The sequence below is a fragment of the Centruroides vittatus genome, unplaced genomic scaffold, assembly GCF_030686945.1.
Source record: "Centruroides vittatus isolate TY-2023 unplaced genomic scaffold, ASM3068694v2 contig_1035, whole genome shotgun sequence".
Taxonomy (NCBI): domain Eukaryota; kingdom Metazoa; phylum Arthropoda; class Arachnida; order Scorpiones; family Buthidae; genus Centruroides; species Centruroides vittatus.
The window spans coordinates 1,378,600-1,402,586 of NW_027120673.1; the positions used below are offsets into that span (position 1 = coordinate 1,378,600).

Genomic DNA, 23,987 nt, shown 5'->3' on the forward strand with positions numbered 1-23,987 from the left:
CTAAGTAATGAAACGTTTTGTTTCATTATTAAATAAAAACGTCCTTATCATTAAAAATATTTAACATCATAAAATATTAATAAATACTTAGCAAAAAAATAGAACGAAATAAATTTATAATATAAAATATATATATATTTTTAAAGAATTTTGTAAATATTTTCCATTTTACTCATGCTGTAAATATTTTTATAGTTAGAGGTACTTTATAAATATTTGAAAAGAGGACAAAGCATAAAAAGATTTATTTATAGATTAAATTATACAAAGAACATTATATAATTCTATTTAAAATATATATTATTTATATTGAGGAGTAAATTGGTTTTATATTGAAATTATTAAATCAAACTTCATAACTACCAAACAATAAAATTATTTTAAAAATATATTAAATTGATCAAATTAAATTGTAATGATTTTATTTACTGAATTTAAAAATCGTTCAAAGGTTAATGCAAATGAAGTTAATTTGAATAATTGTAACTATACGTTTTATGAAAGATGGCGTGAAGATCATGTGCTTCGTCACATCCGTTTAGAATTTGGACTTAAAAGCGACTGTTAGCAGATACGCCCACAGTTTGTTTTTTCTTTCGTTATCAAAAAAGTTGGAGAATATAAGTAGGGGGAAAATTATCATATCCTACTTGCCATAGTTACTCCTGATTTCTTCCATTAGACGCCATGGAATATTGCGGACGTAAGTTGACTATTCGATTATAAGTAAATTTAATTATTAGAAGTTTTAAATTATTATTTTAGTTACTTTATCGTTCTTATTTTCACAAAGATTCTTTATTAAAGGATTTTAGAATTTTTTTTTTCTTGCGCGAAAAGAAGCATAACAATTTTGTGATCGCTCTAAACATGTTTGGTATTAAAACCTGTTAGTACTGTGTTTTCATTTAAAATTTTAGTAAAATAAGTCTTTCACAAAAAGTATCTGGGACTAATGAAGTCTGTTAGCTTAACTCCTATTTGAGTTGAGTAGTTGTGTGGTATGTTCTGAAATTAAGAATTTCTCCTAAGATTACAACGATTCCCCACTTCTAATTTTTGTCAGTTAAATTTTTCAATTTATATTTTTTCTCATAACCTAAACTACTTCATTTTTCAGACTTTCCTGATAAGTTATCTTTCTATGAAAACAAAGTAATCAAATGACAAACACGTACAATACATGGAACGGAGTTCAAAGTTTAACAACTTTTTTTTTTTTTTTTTTTTTTCAAACTGATCTAATTTTGAGTTTGGCGAGGTAAACTTTAGTCTTCCCCTCTACTCAAAACTAGGTCTGGATGGGATCCTCCCAAATATTTTTAAATTATGGCTTTCCCCGACGCCTTCCGTAGATTTACAATACTCTAGAACCTCCAACTTAAGTCAGGTTTAAGTTTCGGATAAGTTTATTGGTAGTAAAACTATCTCCCACACTAATATAAACTGTATATAAATAAATTTCGATCTTTTTTAACTAAAGCTCTATCAGAATATCCTTATAGATTGTCTGTCTATAAAATTTTGCGAAAAATTTAGTTTTTTCCATTTTAATGAACAAAGCACTATGAACGTAAGCACTGTTTTCATATGCTTGTTTCTTGATCACATCAGCAACTCACTACAGAAGAATCGCAGAATGGGTGCCAGCCAGCAGCGGTCATATTCCTCCTTGTGCCGTTCAAGCCGGTTACGATGTTAGCGACACCCTCTACGTTGCTCGAGCCCACCATAATGGCGACAATATTCCAGGAAAACTAGTCCCGTCTCACGGATGCTGTTATGTTCCTTGGGGCGGCGAAGAACATAGCCATCACAGCTATCAGGTGAGGCTAAAATAAACTCTCGAACTTCCTATATAAGGTGTGTGTGTGTGTGTGTGTGTGTGTGTGTGTTTTTTTTTTTTATTTATTTATTAATAAAAAAATCGTTTCAGGTGCTATGCAATCCGGAAGGAGTTCAACTGGAATGGCGATTCACCAGTGGTGGAGACATCCCTCCCGGTGCTGTTCAAGGAGGCATGACTGCAGAAGGTGAACCATTGTATATCGGTCGTCACGATCACGAAGGAACAATGACCGTCGGAAAGGTTCAGCCTTCTCACGGAGTATTATACATAGCGTTTGGTGGAAGAGAGCATTCCTATTCTGATTACGAAGTGCTTGTCTGTAAATCTATTGTATTTTGAGAAGTTGTCTTCAAGAATTGTTAATCTAATAGGTTACCTAATGTTTACATTGAATCTTACACAATAAAACTCTTAATAAACTTTTGTCGCTTTTTTAGTTTTGGCTGAAAAATAAGTTTGAGAGTATCTTTACACTGAGCTTTAATGATAAAGGGCGAACTAATTGAGAAAATTCTATTCAGAGTAGTAAACTAAGTATTTTTTTCGAGTCCGAACTTCAGTTGAAATGATGAAACCTCACAAATAGACTATATCCAGAATAAATCAGGTCGTCGACGGTAGCCAAAACAGGTTTTGACTTTCGCAAGTCAGACTGCTGTTGAATAACAAAATTCTAAATGTATAACTAATAGGCATTAAATTGTCGTTAAATTATCATAGTTGTTCTAAGTATTTTTTTTAAAGTTAGACTTCAATCCTACATCAAAATAATCTTTTTAAATATTTTAGGAAATTCTGCTGAGTGCTAAAATATCCTATAATCATTAATCTTTATATATAAAATTACATGTTCTGATTACAGACTGATTTCATATCGCCCAGAGCAAACCGCTGAACGTAGAGGTGAAATTTTGGTACAGTTTAAGGTACGTCATGAAAATGCACACTTAGGCCAGAAACACACAAGCGTAAAATTCGGCGTAAAATCTAGCATAAAACAAAGCGTAAATTTTTCTGAAATTTTGGCTGAAACAACTGAAAAAAGAGTAGAGCGTGTCTCTACTTTTTACGCCAAAATTCCTCCAATAAAGAGAAGTCTTTTCTGTGACGTCAAAGTAGACACGTGCTTTTTATTCTAACAATGGCGGTAATGAGGGTTAACCCTATAATTGTGACGGTCTCGAAAAATAAATGAGAGCGGTTTGAATCCTTTCGACCACATCATGTCATGTATAAAGACACTATTTACAACATTTATGGATGGCTATAGGCGCGAAACAGGTAGGTCTAGTAGAATTGATATATTAGGCCTAGTATTTAGATCACACATTCTTTATTTGAATTCGGAATACAAGTGTATTAATTTAAAATTTCTATATTATAGCAGAGGAAGCGAAGAAAAAATGGAACGTACAAAGGGATAGATATATGAGAGGAAAAAATTAATAAAATTAGCACTGTTAGTGTCAGTGATGCTTCCTATCCGGCCAGAATTTTTACGTATGTGTGTTCTGGCAGAGCCGTAACTAGGATATGGCCAACGTGGCTCCCGCCATAGGCGCCGATTTAATAAAGGCGCCAACGAGAAGGAATAATATGTATTCGAAATTAACAACACAAAAAAAACTTCTATAATTATATTTATATAGTATTTATTATCTGTAATTTCTACGAACATGTATTTCAGAAATAAACCACCATTTTTATTTTTATTTAATAACAAAAATTAAAAAGGCGCCATTTTTATTCTTGGCCATAGGTGTCCAAAATCCTAGTTACGGCACTGGTTCCTGGCCTAAGAAGGGATTTTTAGAAATTCTCCGCGGAGAGAGAGGATTAAGGCTTAACAAAAAATCTTTGTCAGGATATACACCTAATTATGATTCCTTGCTTACAGACATGCAAACTTAGTCCTTCCATTAATATTAGATTTAGAATTTATTTTATTTGTCTTTATCTGTAGCTAATTTGAATTAATAAACATTGTTAATAATTACTCATGTTTTAATTTTCCTGGACGTGAGTTTAATGGCCCGTTAAATAATTGTTTTTTTACGTAGATAGATATACAGGGTGTTTCAGTACGAGATGCACTCCCGCGAGCTATTGATAGATTAGCAAAAAATAAGTCTAAAAATGATAAATTTTCCTGGCCCAAAAAAAAAAAAATTGCGAAAGTGAAATGTTATAATCAAATTATCAGCCATACTGTGCACTTTTATAACAACTTTTTCACATTTACGAACAAATAGCACCATAACTTATACATTGCAATTGATAAAAAATTAAATTATATTTTAAGTTACTAACAATTATCTTGTAAAAGAGTCGAAAAATCGAATTTTTTAGGTACCGCCTGTACGGAATGAACTCGTAGCTGCAAATATCAAAAGTTGGGTCTGGAAATTTATTTTCATTATGAGCCTATATCTCGAAAACTTAATAAGTGATTTAAAAAATAAAAAATAGTTTTAAACATACATTTTGCTTATCTACCCATAGCCCGCGGGAGTATACCTCGTACTGAAACAGTGTATAAACATAGTACGTATTTCACACCTTTCCCTCCCCACTTAGACTATGCCTTTTTTTTTTTTTTTTTTTTTTTTTAACTCTTTCCGCCCTGTGGGCACTAAGAGGGCCTCTTTTAGTAGGCCCATTATGGGTTCGGCCAGGCCCACAATGGGGCGACCGGGTGGTGAGGGACGGGGCCCGACATATCCGAACGGACCACCCCCCGAAAAATTCCTGGGGATTATTCGACCCGTTCGGATTCGATCCTATGTCTATGACAACAAGTCGATCGCGACATATTTTTAAGATAAAAAGTAGATCTTATGTACACAAAAGTTGGCCACCCCTGCTGTACTGTATCAACCTCATTGATAAAGCCTGGAGTGAGGTCTCTCAACAACACTTTGCAATTGGCCTGGGGGAAACTTTGGCCAATTTGTGTCTTAGAGCGAAACTTAGGGAGATTTGAAGCAGAGAGTTCTCCTGCTGTAGTGCATGAGATCGTGTCCATAGGGGCTAGTTTCGCAATAAAAGAACTCCCAGAAGGCATTCTCCCTAGGCAGATCGGCCGTGTGTCGCGTTTCCGTAATCGAATAAATCAAAACTTAACTTACTCGTTATTAGCGTTTACAATTTTTTTGACGAGATTATGTCTCTCGTTAGAAATAATCTCGTTTTCACGAGATTATTTCTAACGAGATGATTTCTAACGATGAGATTATTTTTTCACGAGATTATTTCTAACGATGTTAGAAATAATCTCGTTTTCACGAGATTATTTCTAACATCGCACTGCTGTCAACGGCTGCACATCTTAGAGGTATGAAGGAGTACAAGTCAGGAGTTGCAATGTGGGACAGAGTATTTGTTGCCCAAATCATGCGCACATAAAATAAACCAGACTTGTAGATAGTCAGGGGATCGAGAACCGGGTCAAAAGAAAATACGAAATGCCGAGACTTTCTACAAACAGGCGCGAGTGGAAGATTTGCACATGCGTTGCTCGCGCTCTCCGAGACATAGTCTCGTCCCAAAAATGACTTCGCCGTTTTACTTTTTTTTTTTTTTACAAAACGCATCCCTACCCTCGAAATTACGTTCTTTGCCATTTTATAATAATTAATAATGTAAAAAGTTTTTCAGATAAAATATAATAAATGGCGACATCACAACTTTAACCGGAAATCTTGCGTAATGCGTTGCTGAATTTTTTTTATTATGATATAAACAAATTATCTGTACTTCTGTATTCACTTTAAAAAGTAATTAAAAAATTATGAGGTTGCTTGCTCACATTCGATCCCGATGCTTTATAAATCAAAAAATTGAATGCTGAATAAAACCAGTTTTTCTTCAAATAAGACTAAAATTTTAATTCTCTTTAATATTTTTCAATTTGTTTTAAGTAGACAAATACTATATATTTTTTTTTTTTCAAATTTATCAATCTTAATAATGGCATTTACATAAAATTTATTAAGTTATGCTTTACTAAATACTAATTAAATCATATAAAAACAGTATGAATATGAATAGTTTATTATGAATCTTTTAGAAATTTTATTTAATTTGCATATAATAAATATACAAAATGGTCTGTGTATATACTCGTTATGCAACGTTAAGAAATATCATAACGTTGCCTAACGAGTATATAACTAGAAATGAATGCTAATGTAGGGTAGCCTAAAAGTCAGTTTGTTTTTTTTTTAACTCTTTCTGCCCTGTGGCACTAAGAGGGCCTCTTTCTGCAAGCCCATTATGGGTTCGGCCAGACCCACAATGGGGCGGCCGGGTGGTGAGGGACGGGGGCCGACATATCCGAACGGGTCGAAAAATCCCTGGGATTTTTCGACCCGTTCGGATTCGAACCCGGGTCCCCATGAGCGCTAGGCTACCACCTTGACCGCTCGGCCATCCGGTCCCTAAAAGTCAGTTAATAGAGGTATAGTCGCTTCCAATAAACATGTTGGATGTTGGTGAATCACAAATAATAACATGCAGTTGTCCCCAGACTGGATTTAATCGTTCTTAAAATAATCTTAAAACTCTAGGCCTATACCCCGATTAACTCACTTTTGAACCACCCTGTATCTAGCAAATTTGATATAATTTATCTTTATATAAATTAAATTCTTTCTGTCAACTAAAATATTTCTTATCAATTTATTGCTTTACAAAGTAAAATTACTGGTAATTATATTTTTATTACTAATTTAATTTCTTTCTATAAAATAACTGTTAATATTTACATATGTTTTTAAAAATTATAAGTACAAAAGTTATTTAACATATTCCTTAGTCACTTACAACAGTCGCTGTTGTAATAAATAGATTACATCATAATGATTGTAAGTTAATTACATTAAATTTCTTTAGGTAATATTTAAATAGATAATTAATCAATTTCATTGTTTGACTAAACCTTAAAATTATTTTACACAGCAATTTATAAAACCAAAAACAGACAATATCATAAAAATTCAAAGTAAAATCAACTGGAAAGTCAATGATTTCGAACCAGTATTTCTTCAGGGCATTCCAACTGAGTAAAGGAATCACTGTACTCATAGCTGTTACAATATCTTTGCTCATTTTCAACCCTTCTTTCCTGGGATTCCTCATACCTACCTTTATTTCTTCTTCTATAATTTCTTTAAATAATACAACAGTATCTTCATAATTTCCATCACATATATTGTATTCGTCATCCATTCCTAAAAGATAGCCGATGCATCTCCAAAAGTGAAGAATGCATTCCAGATCGTCTTTGTCGCAGTACAATCCTACTTCTTTAGGAAAACATATTAACCAACCGATAAAAGCAAACTGAGTAGCTAACATTCCTGCTTGTGAAAAAAACAACATCCCTTCCGGAGCTTTCAGACCACTCGTTGGAGAATCCATTTGAATAGCTACATTTTTGTGCATATTCCTAACTGTAAGAATGGATTTATAAGCCGAATCCTTTGGGTTCCAAATGTCACCCGCGTACCATTTTAACACGTGTTTGCAAGTGAGAAAGTAACGTCGTCGAAGAGCTGGTAAACTACTGGATTCCCCAGTAAACAGAAATGGTTCTACTATTGGTGTGTACAGAAATATCAGTATCAAACCAGCTAGATGCGATAGAAAGATACTGTAAAATTGGAATTATATAGAAAAATATATAAAATCAATTAAAACAATATATTAAATTTTAAATGAATAAGTTAATACTAGAAGAAAAAATATTTATTTTAGAGAAAACAAAAATTGTGACCATTAGTACTTTGTAACTAGATTTTCAAAATTATATTGAAAAACGTGACGTACTTTGTTTTCGAATCTAACCAAAGGCCTGAAGTTCATTAACCATTGTAAAGACCAAATTTCTATTTTATTCAGATAGGCCTACTTCATTACTAAGGCTGTCCATAAATTGCGTAAGGCAGATATGGGTGAGTGGGTATACCGGTAATCGTTAAAATGCCTTACAAGGGGGTAGAAGCATTAACGTTATGTGATGTTAGAGTCTCAACCTTTAGATAACGAAACGATTCATTTTTGTTTCTAAAATGTGGCATAGCTAGTAATGACGTTAGGATTTTCACTATGGGAGGACGAAACATTGTTTTAGTGGAGCGGGTGTTGGCTGCGCATTTACAGTATCTTCAGACAAACTAATTTTTAAACCAGCGATCGGTTTTCAGGACATATAAGTGAAAAGAAGATTTTTGAGAGCATGTTACTCGGCAAACAATGAATTCAACAATACAGAATCCGCCAATAATGTTCTGTAAAGGTATTTTCGAACAAATTATTTCAGGGTGGGAGGAAGTGTGTGGGAAGAGCTTTTAGGATAGGTTGGCGCTCCCTTCGCCCCACCTTAGCGCCGTCCAAGTGCGTAGTGAACCGTACTGTTTATGTCACTGCTTTTATTATTCCATTATCACTGCTTATTTTATTAACATTGAACATGTACTGTAATTAATCAAATAATGTAATGTTCGGTACCCTATGCTTGATCCATTGGAGGCAAATTACCAGTTCTCCCAGCGGACGACTGTGATCTAAGATATAGTTTCATAATGCGAGATCCTAGTTTATTCACATGACTAGTAAATAGGCTTATAGGAACAAATTTATATGCTACTAATACCACTATAAAAAGTCCAGAGATAATGATTCGATTCTCTCCCTCCTCATGGTGTACAATGTGTAAGAATGTTTCTTAGTACAATTGTGGGAACGCCGGGAGGTAGGACAGAGTCGTACCTCCTTTTTTTCGGCGAACAGGTCGGCAAGACCCATCCCACTGTCGCGGATGGCTAAATTTTTATGATATCCCGACTTGTCGGGATTGGGTAATTATTTGTCAGGTCGAGTGGAGAAAGCGTGTGGGTTCGTCGATAAGTTTAAGGCGATATTCGAATAAACGGAACCATGGTGAAAACAAATAACGATTTATTTAAACAGACAACTTAAATACAGAGAATAGCTCGACTCTAACGCGTCCGGTTCCTAACCGCGGTCGAGAGAGAGAGTTTACAATTTTCGGGGTCATACCTCTTCCTAGAATGGATGTTTCGTTGTTATAGCTTGCTCGGGTCTTCGGATCGGACTTTCTCTGGTCGTTGAGGTCGGCAGGAGGATCGGTCGATGGCGGCACGTCGGCGGGCTTCGGCGTCCTCGGGGATCGGCTCCGGATTCTCTATCGGGATCAGACGGGCCGTGCGTCTTATTCGGACCTTCAGCGACCCTGTTATCAGCCTTTTCCCCCCTTATATACAACGGGTCACGTTATCTTCGATCATCAATCGCGATAGTTGATGAATCGCTGATGATTCGATCTCCGTGACTAAGAGTTTGGATCCGGAGAGAAAGGAAGTGCTTTCCGGCGGCGGAAGTCTGAACATCCTTTTAATTTCGAATTTTTGTAAAATTTCCCACGAGAGGGTTAATAACAAAAAGGGTTTTGGACCGGGCTTAACCAGGTCCTCACACAATTAACGCGGTTGCTTAATTTTGGACATGGGTATGTGCAACAACATTATGAAGCGTTAGGAGCCGTCCATTAATTACGTATAAGAGAAGGAAAAAGTGCATCATTGTACACCATGAAGAGGGAGAGAATCGTAGCATTATCTCTGGACTTTTTATAGTGGTATTAGTAGCATATAAATTTGTTCCTATAAGCCTATTTACTAATGTGAATAAACTGGGATCTCGCATTATGAAAGTATAGCTTAGAGCACAGTCGTCCGCTGGGAAAACTGGTAATTTGCCTCCAACGGATCAAACCTTTTAATCAAGGGTGAAGGGTTTAGAACTTGGAACCTTATAATTAATTCTTTAAGGATTGTCGGAAAATTATATTCTCAGCCTCACTCAGTAGAACGATAAATTATCTAATATAAGCTTGATTTAAGCAATAATTATGATAACGAAAGTATATCCTTTTGCCTCCTCTTGGAAAAGTTTTAGTGAACGCCCGTGGCTTAGGATCTCACATTTTTACATCAATCATTATTTGGTGAAGAACAGCTAGTTATATTCTATGGTTAAGGATCACGTCCGACCTGGGTTCATCTTCTTTACAGTCAAATTTCAATTGAAAGGCTCTGAAATGGGCACTAATTAGTGTGTGGCGCTAAACCGGTATATCTTAAACAATGAAAATTATATAGGTCTACCGTAAAGAAATGTATACACAAGTTTGAGTTTGGAAATTACGTGATTTGTGATGATGTTATTTGCAATACAAAACCATGCATTCACAGATACCGAAGGTTTGATTTAATATTTCTGGGAAAGATCCGTTCAGATATTTTCATTATGTTTTTTCTGAATTTAATTCCTGTTGTCAGGCGAATCTCATTGATTTTCAGTCCCAACCTGACAAGGAATACAAATTTATAATGGTGTACGAATGGTTTTAAGTACGTAGTTCTCAAGGTTCTGACTTCAAAGAGAGCGGAAGAAGTTGCCTTCAACCAGTGGACATATTCTCGTTGCTTGGGGAACCATCCATTCTACAGTCTGACAACGGTAGGGAATTTACGAATAACGTGCTAAGCAGCTTGAAGGAGTATTGGACGACACTGAAGATCGTTTATGACAAGCCTCGCCACTCACAAAGCCAAGGTAGTGTCGAAAAAGCTAATTAAGATATTAAAAATATACTATGTACTTGGATACGGAATGAAAAAACTGACCGCTGGAATGAGGGGCTATGTTTCGCTCAACTTAAGACCGTTCTGGGATCAAAAGAACACCATATGAAGCGCTCTTTGGTTGCTAAGCCAAAGTGGGTTTCACAACGTCTTCTCTACCGCAAAATGTTTTACAAGACATACAAACTGTGTAGCAGCTGGAAAAAATAAAAGAAAGTCTTCAAACAATGCAAGAAGACGAAACCGATCACCCTATGCAAGAAAAAGAGCCTACTGCACAAAACATGGATGAGATTATAGAGCTAGTGGAACTGCGTTGAGCGCACCTGTACGCAGGCAAAGAAAACTTTTTCGGGAAAACACGAGCGTCTTTGGGTTAGATACGTACTGAGACGCGGTGCTTGTTTTCTGCCTGTGATAATGAAAAACAGCTTTCTGCCAACAAAACTTCAAAAAATAACTGTTGTGTGGTCGGTTGTAGTGTTACCTATATTACTGAGCCGCCAAGTACAAAATTTTATTCGTTCCCGCATGAATAATAGGCCTACCCTGGGACGAAAGAGAAATGGCTGACTGCAATTTAATTCCTGAGGTTAATTACATAATGATGTGTTGCATTCTAACCAATCTCCAATCTCCTGTTAACCTTAGTTGGCTCTGTTTTAAATTTAGTTCTCTAATGTAGTTTAGTAATTTTCTTTTTTTATGTTATTTTGTTAATCTGACAGATATTAATTGGCATATGATGTGATATTTGAATTTACGAGATCTGTGGAAAAAAGGAGTAAGAAGCAAAATTAGTATTTTGAGGAAATGAGGATAAAAATTTCCCTATTAATAGGATACTATTAGCTATTGCTATGGTCCTTATTGAAGTTCCTTTATATATATGGTTAGTTACAAATTTCATTATTTACCATGAAATAGATATATACAGTACCCTGTTTCCCCGAAAATAAGACAATGTCTTATATTAATTTTTGCTCCCAAAGATGCGCTAGGTTTTATTTTCAGGGGATGTCTTATTTTTCATAAGGAAGAATTGTTGAAAAAAAATGAACATTTATTATACACTTTATAGTATTGTCATCACAAACCAGCTTAACCTGACAAACTGTGAATCCTATCAAGAATTTCTTGTTACTGCCATTATTTCTATGTACAACAATCTATAGTACATTTACCGATCCCGATTTTTATGAACACAAAGCAAGAGTTATTCAATGACGGTCATATCATCATCTGGAACATCATCATAACAATGCTTCCAAACGAAAACTTTGCTAAGTCTTACTTTTGGGGAGGCCTTATATTTAGCAATTCAGCAAAACCTCTACTAGGTCTTATTTTCAGGGGATGTCTTATTTTCGGGGAAACACGGTAGTTTACTTCTTCCACACCACCCTTTAAATTGTACAAAATTAAGAGTATAATAAATATAAGAATATTAATACTGCTCAGTCCCAATGATCTACAGTCACTTCTCGAGTTACGACCATTCGCACTTATGACGAAAAATTTCATTAAAAAATTTTTAAAATGTATCAATTTTTTATAGGTTTCGTGGAATATATATCATATACATATATATCTTGCACGCTTTTGGCGATTGATTACGTCATCTTTAGTTTTGTTGTGTAGTTAGTTACCCTTCGCGTGTGCTTGTGTAAGATGGCTAACTGTTTTGTTGAAGTACAGTCACTTCTTGACTTACGACCATTTCGACTTACGTCCGAAGTTGCGGAACCGAACCCCGTCGTAAGTCGAGAAGTGACTGTATTGACTAATGCAGGCATTACTTTGACCTTAAACTGCAGAATGTATGTATATATTATATATTATTAAATATATATTTATAAATAATATATAAATTTAGAATTTATCAAATTTCTATATATTAAAATATAAATAGTTTTACATGTAACATACAAAATTCATACAGGATAAATTCATATGTTGCAAGAATGCTATTATTCCTCAACAACAATCAAATGAACAAAATGATGAAACAAAAGTAATGAACATGAAGTACTGAACTTTAAAATTATCACATTGAAAAATCACTGGTAAGATCGTCATCATCAGAATCTTCCTCACTAGAATGTTTTTGTATGGTTGAAGCAGATGATGGTTTCCAAGTGTAACATTTTATCATTGTTGCTTTTAAGAACTCGATTTTGTAGTTTAATTCTTATTAAATTTAATTGCAAAAAAATACGTTCAACTGCTGCACTTGAATGAAGAAGCAATAAAAACATCTATTTATTGCCAAAGTAGAAAAATATAAAAATATAGAATTAAAATGAATGTAGTGAAAGGTACTAAATTGAAAGGAAAGATATTAGGATTTCATAAATAGTACTAGGAAAATGGTGTTGGGTATCTTGGTACTGGAACAAGTAAAAAGGTATTAGATTAGTACAAAAGTACTAGGTGAAACAACACTGGTGCTGCCTTTGTAGCCCCGATTCTGTTACCCGGCGTCGCCGCTAGAGGCGCCTCAATCTAGTTTCGCCGTTCCTTCCACTAGCTCTATAGATGGAAGAAACCAATATGGTGATGAAGGCATGTTTACCGAAGAGATTTCCATTTCTACTACCTGCTGTGTGTGTTTAAAGGAAACCAGTGATACACATGCATACAGAAAGTGTCGTCGAAAAATTCAGATTCTGTGGCCATGCCAGCAAAGATGATGGAGATGAGGAAATTGATATATTGTGCACTCTGCGTTAAAACTGAGAATGCAGTCGAAGGTAAAATTGATTCTAAATTCAACCTAGTGTATTTCCAGATTGAATTTAGAATTAATTTTACAAAAATACAGGTCAAAAGTGAAAATGAATTCTGACAAGAAATTTCTTCCTGTTTCATTGGAAGCTACTGTGCGAGTTCTTATTCTTGACGTCGACGATTCGGGCAATCTGTTGGCAGTTGTTGTGAGCGTGACAGAAGACGGTTTTTGCCGACTTGAAACTTCTGAAGGAGTTTTAAATCAACTGCATGCGAGATCACAGATCACTTTATGCCCAAAGAATTTACTCAGAATTGAAGACATTCCTGACTAAGAAATATCTTTCAGGTCAGTTGCTATTGCTGAGCCCACAGGAAGCAGTCAATGTGTAAGACCAAGTACAAAACATTAGGTGCTTTTGTGTGAAAAAGCAATAAAGTGCAATTCAAAATGCCATCCAAGCTTTCCTTGTTGCAATAAGTAGGTTAATTTTTTACGAGTCGTTTTTTTGAAAGGGGTGTAAGTCCATTTTATATTATATGGAGATATTTAAGGGTTTGTATTTGAATGGTTTGAAAAATATCGGTATATGTTAATATGCTCATTTTATGTTTTTTAAATATTAAATTGATTTAAGTTTATAATTGTGATCATTTTTAAAGTATTAGTTAAAAGAAATTCTTACTTTTGATGACTTCAAATGGTCTTACACCACTTTCAAAGTCAACAAAATGTGAAAATCATACATTTATGAAATATTAAATATGGGATTTCAATTGAATCAAACCAATTTTTTATAAAATTTTTATTAAATATGTAAAAAAATAAAATAAAATAAAAAGACTTTATTTCAATATTTCGTCAGGTAATGCAATTTAAATTACTTTAATTACAACTTTATATTAATATGTGCCATTTTTAATTTTTATCATTTTGAGGAAGTTTTTGAAAATAATCGTGATGTATTGGAGGAATATAAGGTAATAGATCCATCATATCGTTGAATTTTTCGGATTGATGGCCGGCATGATGATAGAAAGGTGCTAGTATTATATTTTCAAATTTTCGTGGTCTTCCTCGTCTGGGGGATAAATCTACTGTTTTAAACTCCATATTTTCATCAAATGAAGTTTTATACAACTTGTGTATGGTTTGTTTTTTAAAACCCTTATCCAACATACGTATCTTCAGCCAATTTACCTCTTCACCAGTAGTATTTTTTCGTCTTCTTAGAATTGCATTTTCTAGTGGTTTCGTCGAAACAAAATCATCTCGTTCCATTTCATGTAAAATAAACTTTTTATGTTTTCCGCGTTGTTGTATGATGGTATAATAATCTGTAGGAATATACAGTAAATTTTTGCGGAAAGTGGACTTACACCACTTTCAAAGTAATTATATTTCTAATTTCATTAACTATGTAAATTTATATTGACAAAATGATGAAAATTTTGAAGGATTTTTTTTGAAAACTGTTTATAGATAAAAAGCTCATAGTTAATGATAACAATGAATGCAATCTGCTAATTTTTTTAATCAAAAATGGACTTATACCACTTTCAAAGAAAACGGCTCACATAAGGAAAAAACTTATTTTTTTAGTGAGAAAGTTCTGTATTTTATTTCATATTTTCTTTTTTCATTTGTGTATCTTTAATGAAGACATTTTCTTGACTTTCTTTACGAGTTTTACTTTATTTTTATGAGAAAGATAATTAAGTGCAATTTAAAATAAAATTCTTTCCTTCTTTGTTGCAACAATTAGATTCATATATTATTTTCTCTTGTTTTCCTCAATAAGAAAGTTCTATACTTTATTTTGTATTTCTTCCTGTTCATATACTTCTTTACAATAAAAGCTTTTTCATGACGCTCTTTTAATACTTTGCCTAAATAGCATTTGTTATTCTATATAATTCCTAGGGAAAGTGTATGCAATATTAAAATAATTAGGATATTTCATATTTTGCCCAAAAACGCCAGGCATTCTATACAATGTCTGCTTTTCATTGCCGGTAACATACACACAAAAAGAAAATCGTGTTAAATTTGACCTCGCGATTTTTTTTGCAAATCTCCACGTTTTCAGAACTGAACCCAGAAAAGTAAAAAAAGGGGGAAAATTCCGCGTGTCTGTTGGCGTCTATTTCATTTAATATCTCAGGATGGGGTAATGATTAAACGAAATTTGGTATGATAGCTTGTGTATAAGGGGCATTAATGCTATTAAATTTTGATGGTTAAAGGTTGAGGGGATGAGGAAATGGTCGGTATAGTATCTCGAGAGGTATAGGACTCAATAAAGATATCATTCGTTATTAGATTTATATATATAGATATATTTATAAAACTGATCTCTACCCTCAAAATTAAGCTTTTTGTCATTTGATAATAATTAAAAATATAAAAACTTTTATAACACAATCTCATAACAGATGACGCCACATAAAAGTTATTTTGTAAATAAAATCTCGTAACAACTGGGAAAGTTACGCAACTCGTTGCTGAATTTGTCTACATCGAAAGTATTACAAATAATATCAATAAATAAATAAATTTGGTGCAACTGATTTAAAATTATTCTAATATTATTTAAAATTAGATTAAATGTTAGAAAAACTGTAGTTGATATATAATGTAAGAAAGTATAGCCATTACCAAAGAAATTACCTGATGATATTTTCCATAACAATTTCTTTCGCTCGATTATATTTTCTTTCATCGAACCAAACTGGCTTTACATCCATAGAATTACCATTATCCGCAGGGGTATATTTTCCATTTCGAAGAAATTCGATGTTGCGTTTTATTTTCGTTGTCAACATTTCTTTCAAACTAAAAAATAATAGTAATGAATAACAAAAATATGAAACTAAAAATTGTGATTAAATGATTTTTTCATTTTAATTCCCTGAATAATTACGTGAATAAGTAATAGTTGACGATCCGTTGGTTATTAGCTATTATAATAGACTTTTGTAAAAGTTTTATAATTTGGATATCGAGCACTATGTTACACTGTGCTTCGAAATATGCTATATTAATTTTTGATGAGAAGTTATAAGCTAATGTATTATCAAATTTTATAAATTTAAAGATGCAATAAGATGGCCGGACAGGGTTGGACCAGAGAGAAAATTATGCCGGGGAAAGGCTACAATATACGCCCGTAGCTATTAAAAACAACGCTATAATTTTAAAACTTTTATATCTATTGCATTATACATGCAATATAATACAATTTTTTTATACAAATATAAAATTACATCATGTTACATTAACACACGTCTTAATCTACATATCTAAATGGGGATGTTTGTTTGTTCGCTATGCACTCCTAGGCCGTTCCACTAATTGCTACGAATCTCGGCAGTTACGTTAACATACTTCTAACTTAGATAATATCGTACATAACACCCCAAAATACTGATTTTATTTCTAAATATCAATTAGTTTTTGCCTACATCCGACTTGCTGGCTTTACATGTAGCACCGTCCGTCGCCAAAAAATAAAAAAACAAATAAGAAACTAAATCTAATTCATACAAAAAAAGATTATATTCACTTAAGTACTGCGACAATGATATAGAACGAAATAGACGCGCTATATCATTACTGCGACAGGTAGCATAGCACTCACCTGAGTCCGGTCGGAAATATTACACTGTGAAAACTGTAAAGGTTAAGTATTTGATTTCCCATATGTAACAACTCGACGTTTTTATTTCTGAATAGTATTTTCTTTATTCTAATAATTGTTCTATAAAACTCGCTATTTACGAGGGCATACTTACCAATTAGTTTATAGACACACTGATAATGTTCTCAAAATTGATTTTACCACACACACTTTTGAAATTTTCGATTAATAACGCCGGATGTGTGACAATTACTGCGACGGATACTTTTATAAATCCGGACAACGCCGGATGTAACACGTAGCACTCACGTGTGTCAACTCAAAAGTGTTGCGCTGTGAAAACTATGTAGGCCTAACTACAGGTATTTGGTTTTCCACATCTAACGACGCAGGTTTTTTCATTTCTGAACAGTACTTATATAGGCCTACTAGCTTATAAACTCGGGCAATGCCAGGTGTAACAAGCTAGTTAATTACTATTTTTACTCATTTACTCTATTCATAATCGCTTTAAACTTACATTTTAAATAGACTTCGTAATAATATAAATTCGAAAATGATCTTTCGCAAGATACCCGAGTGGATAATATAGCCTACCGGTGGTTAAAACGAATTTTTCTGCTAAAAATAGGCCTATATTACTACATAATAAATTATGCAAATTAAATTTTTTTTTCAATAGTGCGATTTTGAAACAACAAAGCATGCGATTTTTACAAATTTTGTATTTTTTGACATTTTTTTTCATCTGATTTTGAATCCGAATCTGAATACCCATATTCGCCTTCTTATATCTTAAGGTTTCATTAAAAACAGTCCATGTTTTTGTAAAATATAATAGTTCTGTCTGTAAAATTTCCTTTGTTAAATTAGTATTCGAATTTTAATTTATAAAGCTCGCTACACTCTAAAATGCATCTCCTGGAACGAAACTTTTGTTCCTTTCCCGGCTGTTACGTATACATAACAGTGGCGTGCCGTCATTGAAAGCGATGGAAACACCGATTCCACCTTTCAATGACCTTCCCTTGTATTTTATAAAATATAAATTTTCATATTTTAACGTACTTTGCATTAATTAAAATTAATATTTTATTATAACTGCATTATGTATCTTTTACAAATTTCTATACTACATGTGAAAAAAACGATAAGATTGCTATTATATATTCGAATAATTCGGTGGCGGAAGGAGTGTCGAAACCGGGTCAGTTTCCACTCAGCCAGATTATATAGGCATTGGCATATGCGGTTTACAGAGCACCAACGTCACCCGGTTTAGCTGGTGGATGCTTTACACAAAGCTTCTAATTTTATATCCCGGACCGGTTGTGGGCTGTTAGCAGCCTGCCTGCTAGATATTCGGCCGCCCTCGCCCGATTATGTGAATCATGAGTAGACTAGATCAACGGCGGGCAACCCCCGGCCCGCGGGCCAGCTACGGCTCGCGAAAAGTTTCTATCCGGCCCGCGAGATCTTTAATAGATTATTAAATTGGAAAAATAACTATTAATTAGTTATTTTTCCAATTCTTTGTAATTTTCGAAAATGACAAGAAAAATAAATGTAGTAATTAACTTTTTATTTATTTATCTCATATTTGCAGACTAAAAAAATTACAAGTCACAAGAAGGCGTCAATTGACTACTACGGCCCGCGGAAAAAACGTAAAATTTATTCTGGCCCATGTTATAAAAAAGGTTGCCCACCCTAGACTAGATTTATAACTTAACCCAACCGATAGGAATTTACTGGCATGTTTTTATGATAGTTCTGTATAGTACAGGAGTTTTTAAAAAATCCATTAAAATATTTGATATATTTATTCTGCGTTTATTCTGCTCTCCCATCTTATATTACTTACGGATTTCAATGTTAAACCAGTGATATTACGATTTAGTATGTCCCATCTGTAAGGGGATGCAGAAAAAACGTACAATTCTAGTAGTGTTAAAAAATTAACTGTTACTTTGGCAGCATCATTTACAGCCAAATTTAATGAATGAGACGTATGTACAATGGTACAAAAAAAGCTCTAGAATTTATTTTCCTTAAATTTACGATTTATGTATCGGTTGTCATAAAAATTTCTTTCCACTTCTTTCCCAAGACTACAGATATTCAAGTACAAAGTAACCGGTTTCAACTTATTTCTACTTAAGAAGTAGTTAAATAATTAAGCGATTAGGGAAATAGAAACATAAATAAAACCCTGATGAAAGAGCCGAAGTTTTACATAAGCAGAAGCTTAACCAAACCAATCTCTTGCCGAGTACAGTGGGGTCTGATCTCTTCATAATAATAGATGTAATAAAGAGAAATTTTTCCAGTTCAATGAGAGTGACCGAAGAGTTGTAAATTTTGGAAATTTCCGTGGACACTTGGTCCTAAAACGAATTAGTTAGAAAACGAACGACGGACAATCTGTTAAGTTTAACATATTTAGATTTTTACAGCTATGGTAAGAAACGTTTAAAATCTACAACAACCCTGTCGCGTCCTTTGATATATACTAGTGATGCGACAAAAGAGGCATTTGACATTGACCGGTATCGGCACCCTCGGGATTTGGCACGCACACACCTACCTGGACCGTCTCTGATTCCATTCATTAGCCACTCGTAGGGAGCTATTTCACTAAGTGATTGTTTTAAGATTTAAAAAGTAAAGAATATTTTGTTATTTTTATGTACGTTTCTTCACAAAGTTATATTTAATTATAAGTTTCTTTAAAAGTATATTCATACAATTGAAGAATTTTTTGTACTAGGTATGTATATTCATCACACATTTTGTTTTACCAAGTAAGTTTTTCTGATAATTTTAATTTTAGCCCTTATATCGTGGCTAGTGATTCAAAAATTTATTTTAAAAAAGTTTTGACTCAAGACCATATAATGAAAAAGAAAACATTATTAAAAGAGAAAGACCAATGCCTAAATTAAATATAAATACGTCAACAAAAAAATTTCGACATTTTGACGATAAAATTTATGACGAATGGCGATTCTTTCGTAAAATTGAAGCAATTTGGAAATCAAAGCCGAATAGAATTTAACATTGGTGGACAATATAAAATAAATATTGAAAATTATAACAAGATAATTACGATTAATAGATATATCAGTCAAACCTGTTTTTATGCGGGGGATAGGGACCGCATTAAAAAAAACGCATAAAAAGAAATCGCACGAAACTTCACGAATGGCTGTAACAAATAGTTTTCGCAACACAATTAAAAAAATATTTTTTTATGCGGTGACTAGGGACCGCATAAAAAAAGTCTCGCGTAGAAAATAACTCAAAACCGTACGAAATAGAATTTATTGACAACAGATGTCAACACTTGACTGCATCGTCTGGTCTATCGTCTGTTTTACATATTTTTGTCCAGGTGGTGTTTTGTTGACTTAAAAAGTAAATTATTTCATTTTTCGCATATTCATGCAATAATATTACTATAATAAGTGCATTTATGCTATAATAAGTTTATTTAGCTATAATAAGTCAACGTGAGACATGACGAATCGCACGAGACTAGTCGCCAACTATACCGCACAAATAAAAAATCGCACAAAAAAAACCGCACAAATTAAAAATTCGCATTAAAAAAATCGCACAAATAAAAATCGCACATAAAAAGAGCGCATAAAAACAGGTTTGACTGTATCTAAATTAATAGATGTTATATGTTTTTTCTCAAAGCAAGAATTGGCATTTAGAGGGCATAGGGAATTTATTGAATCTAATAACGGAGATAATTATATTGAACTTTCTTATTTATCAAGTACGTCAGATAATCTATTAAAAATACATTTAAAGAAGTATACGGTTTTTACTGGCTTATCGAACAAACGAATACGAACGGGCCCTGACGCGCAATTAATTGATTGCCCCTGTAAGTCGGCTTCTTACAGAAACACAGCTTCCCTATCATCAAATGTCACGGCACGCCACTGCATAACAAGGGAAAGTATGGGAATCGTGTGAAATCTGACCCCGAGTTTTTTGCAAATCTCCACATTTTGAAATTCCCTGAACCCAAAAAAGTCAAAAAAAATTCCGTGGATGTGTATGTGTGTTGGCGTTTATTTCGCTTCATATCTCAGGACTGGGTGAAGATAAAGAAACGAAATTTGACACGGTAGCTTGTATATAACGGGCGTTGATACTATTAAATTTTGTTTGCGAAAGGCCAACAGGATGGATAGAGGGTGGTCACGTGTCATATCTCGCGAGGGGTCAGACTTAATGAAGATTGTACTTGTTAGCATTTTGTTTTTATAAAACTAACATCTAACTTCAAAATCAAGTCTTTTGCTATTTTATAATTATAAAAATATAAAGTTTTTATAACAAAATCTCGTAATAGATGACGCCACATACAATTTTATTTATTTATTCTGATTAATAATACAAATGTTACCTTTAAAATAAAATCTCAATTTAAATGCGTGCACGATTTTTATTTCATCACACAGTGACTACGCATTTGCTGAATAGGAAAGTGTTTCCTGAATATTTTAATTTCGTTAGCGATTAATATAGATTTTATTATATTAATTTATATTATACATGTAAGTATATAATAAAAATAGTACATGTACAGTACTTTACATAAAAATAATAATTATATAATGCATGGATAGGATAGAGTAGGAAAACAAATCTAACCAATTGTTACTTTAGTAATTTTCTTTTTATTAAAGATAGATTTAATTTATTTATTCGAACTTACCCGTTCGGACTCCAAACACACATATATTAAAAGGATGTAGAAAACACTACCACAACCATCTCCAACAGCTGTATGTGACGTCACTGAGTAACCATGGAAACGATCACAAAAGCGATTGAACCACTCGAATTAGTCAAGTCAACGCTACATCAATCGTTGTTTTGACCATTTACGTTACTTTTAAACAATTATTTAAAATTTAAATCCGAACAAAAATCGAATTCAGAAATAAACACTGTTATTTCGATTTAAAATATTTATAGAGGGCGACAATATTCGTTGCTATTTATGTGGATGAGAGAGTGCATTTAATCAACGTTCGAAATAAATAAAAATATGCTAAATTTATATGAAATTAATTAATTAGCAATGTTTTATTACATCAAAATTATAAATTAAACACGAAATTCTATTTTATTATACTGTCGTAATTAATTTAAGCATTCAAGACCCAGCAAATTGTTCCGTTCTTATTCTGTGAAATACTATAATTATAAAAATATTTGTTAGTAGTTTTTCTACAGAAATGTTTCCTTTACATTATCATCATTCACTGATTTACATCACATTGATCCAATAGGCTGATGTAAATGATAACTTAGCTATCAAACTAGTTAATATGCTACTTTTGCTATTTACAGGGTTCCTACTCAAATTTTTGTTTTAAATTTCATGACTTTCCCTGACCAACTTTGTAAAAATTCCCTGACCCTCACATCCCTTACAGTATGGCACATTAACAAAATAAAATATTAACTTGACTTACTATGCACATACCCTAGTGCTTCTCCAACTTTTTAACTGGTTATTTTTTCTAATTAACAGTTATACATTTTTTATAATAGACGAATTAGTAAAATTAAAAATAAAATAAGAAAGACAGAATTATGGAATGTTCTTCTCTACACAAAACTAAAATGTTTTATTAAATAATAATTTTATGCTGTTATTAACTCGTAACTGTAAAACTACATGGCTTTGAAAAAAAGAAAAAAGCCATTAATTATTGTTTAAAAAATTCAGTATAATCCTTGTACAAAAGTATAAATTTATTAACTTTGTCCTTTAATAAATTTTCCAAACTTTATAAAATATTAATAAACTGGGAAAAAGTTTCAGAAATTGTTTTGTTATGCAATCAAAATTATTAAAATGAAAAATGATAAATAATACCATTTGAATCAATATTAAGTTATTTATCATTTTTTGTTCTTTGTTATCATTTTTTCCATCAGTTCATTAACATCTTCCCTGGAATTGAAAGTCTAAATTGCAAGAGATAGAAAGTTAAAATATTTCAAAAATTTTTTATTAACATTAGATTATTAAGAGTATTAGATTTTTCTCTCAAACTTATAATACAGCAGTTTTAAAATCTAAAAGTATTTTAAAATTTAAAAATAACAATTGATATTGTTGTATGCTTGTATATTTTGTGCGCTATAATTTTGGGGAAAATTTTGTGTATGTTTTGGTGAAATTTTGGATCCTGAAAATATTCTGCACTCCCTTTTCATAAGTTGCATTGTACCACAATACTTCTTGCTGCCTGCAGACAGCTACACTTGGTCAGTCATGCTGTCAGTAAAATCAACAAGGCAACCAAGGAAACAAATTTCCTGACTTTCCATGACTTTTTCAGAACACTAATGTAAAATCCCTAACTTTCCAGGTGCATAAAAACCCTGTATTCAATGATAGCAAAAGTAGCTATCACACTAAAGAGTGCTTAGCAAGAATTTATTCTTTTTCATTATATCAAAAATTTTTTTAATACATGGGATTCTTTTCTGAACTGTTATTAGCATAAGACATCAAAAAAGAATCCCAGGTATTATGATAAAGTTTTTCCAATCTAGAGTATGTCAAGCACTTCTAACAGATATCTGAAAAAATCTGGAATAGTTGTCATTTTAAATTAGCATTTTCAATTTAAAAATTTATACTTGGGTCTAGAAAATTTTGAAATAAATGTGAGGACCGGGTTAAACCGGCCCAACAGATTTTAAGATTTTATTGTTCAAATCCCCTCGGGAGATATCGGAGCAGCGATCAAAATTCAAAGGATGTGCAGCCTTCTGCCGTCAAACGCACTTCCCTCCTCTCCGGATCTGACCTCTGAGTCACGGAGATCGACTCATCACCCACCGTCGCGATTAGTGATCGCAGCGGACGAGACCTGGAGTATATAAAGGGGGGAGATATCTGGGAACGGGGTAGCTGAACGTCCGAAAAAGACGAACGTCCCAGCAAATCCGAATCGAAGGCCAAACCCAAAGACGCCTGAGCCGCCAACTATGAGCCGCCAAGCCCGATCCTTCTGCCTGCCGAAGCCGAAGAACGACCGACCCTCCTTTTAC

At 33.2% G+C, this 23,987-nt stretch overlaps 2 protein-coding genes across 2 annotated transcripts in view; one reads left to right on the plus strand and one right to left on the minus strand.

Annotated features, from left to right (window-relative positions):
• The first annotated feature begins 544 nt into the window (after positions 1-544).
• On the plus strand, positions 545-2,272 carry LOC136969297 (natterin-4-like). The gene is made up of 3 exons (XM_067263415.1): positions 545-703; positions 1,615-1,826; positions 1,937-2,272. The coding sequence occupies exons 1-3, from the start codon at positions 688-690 to the stop codon at positions 2,186-2,188; spliced, it is 480 nt and encodes a 159-aa protein (XP_067119516.1). The 5' UTR covers positions 545-687; the 3' UTR covers positions 2,189-2,272.
• A 5,105-nt stretch (positions 2,273-7,377) lies between these two features.
• The window catches only part of LOC136969307 (DNA primase large subunit-like), a 36,151-nt gene continuing 19,541 nt past the window's right edge, over positions 7,378-23,987 (minus strand). The window contains exons 6-7 of the transcript XR_010879804.1: positions 15,920-16,084; positions 7,378-7,502 (exon numbers count right to left, since the gene is read on the minus strand). The gene's annotated coding sequence lies outside the window, so the exon portion shown is untranslated. The remainder of the gene's footprint in view (positions 7,503-15,919; positions 16,085-23,987) is intronic.

What these genes read in the sequence shown, in the direction of transcription:
- LOC136969297 (XM_067263415.1), top strand. An exon ending in ATAGCCATCACAGCTATCAG is followed by an intron (nt 1,827 to 1,936) that starts GTGAGGCTAAAA and finishes AAATCGTTTCAG; the next exon opens with GTGCTATGCAATCCGGAAGG.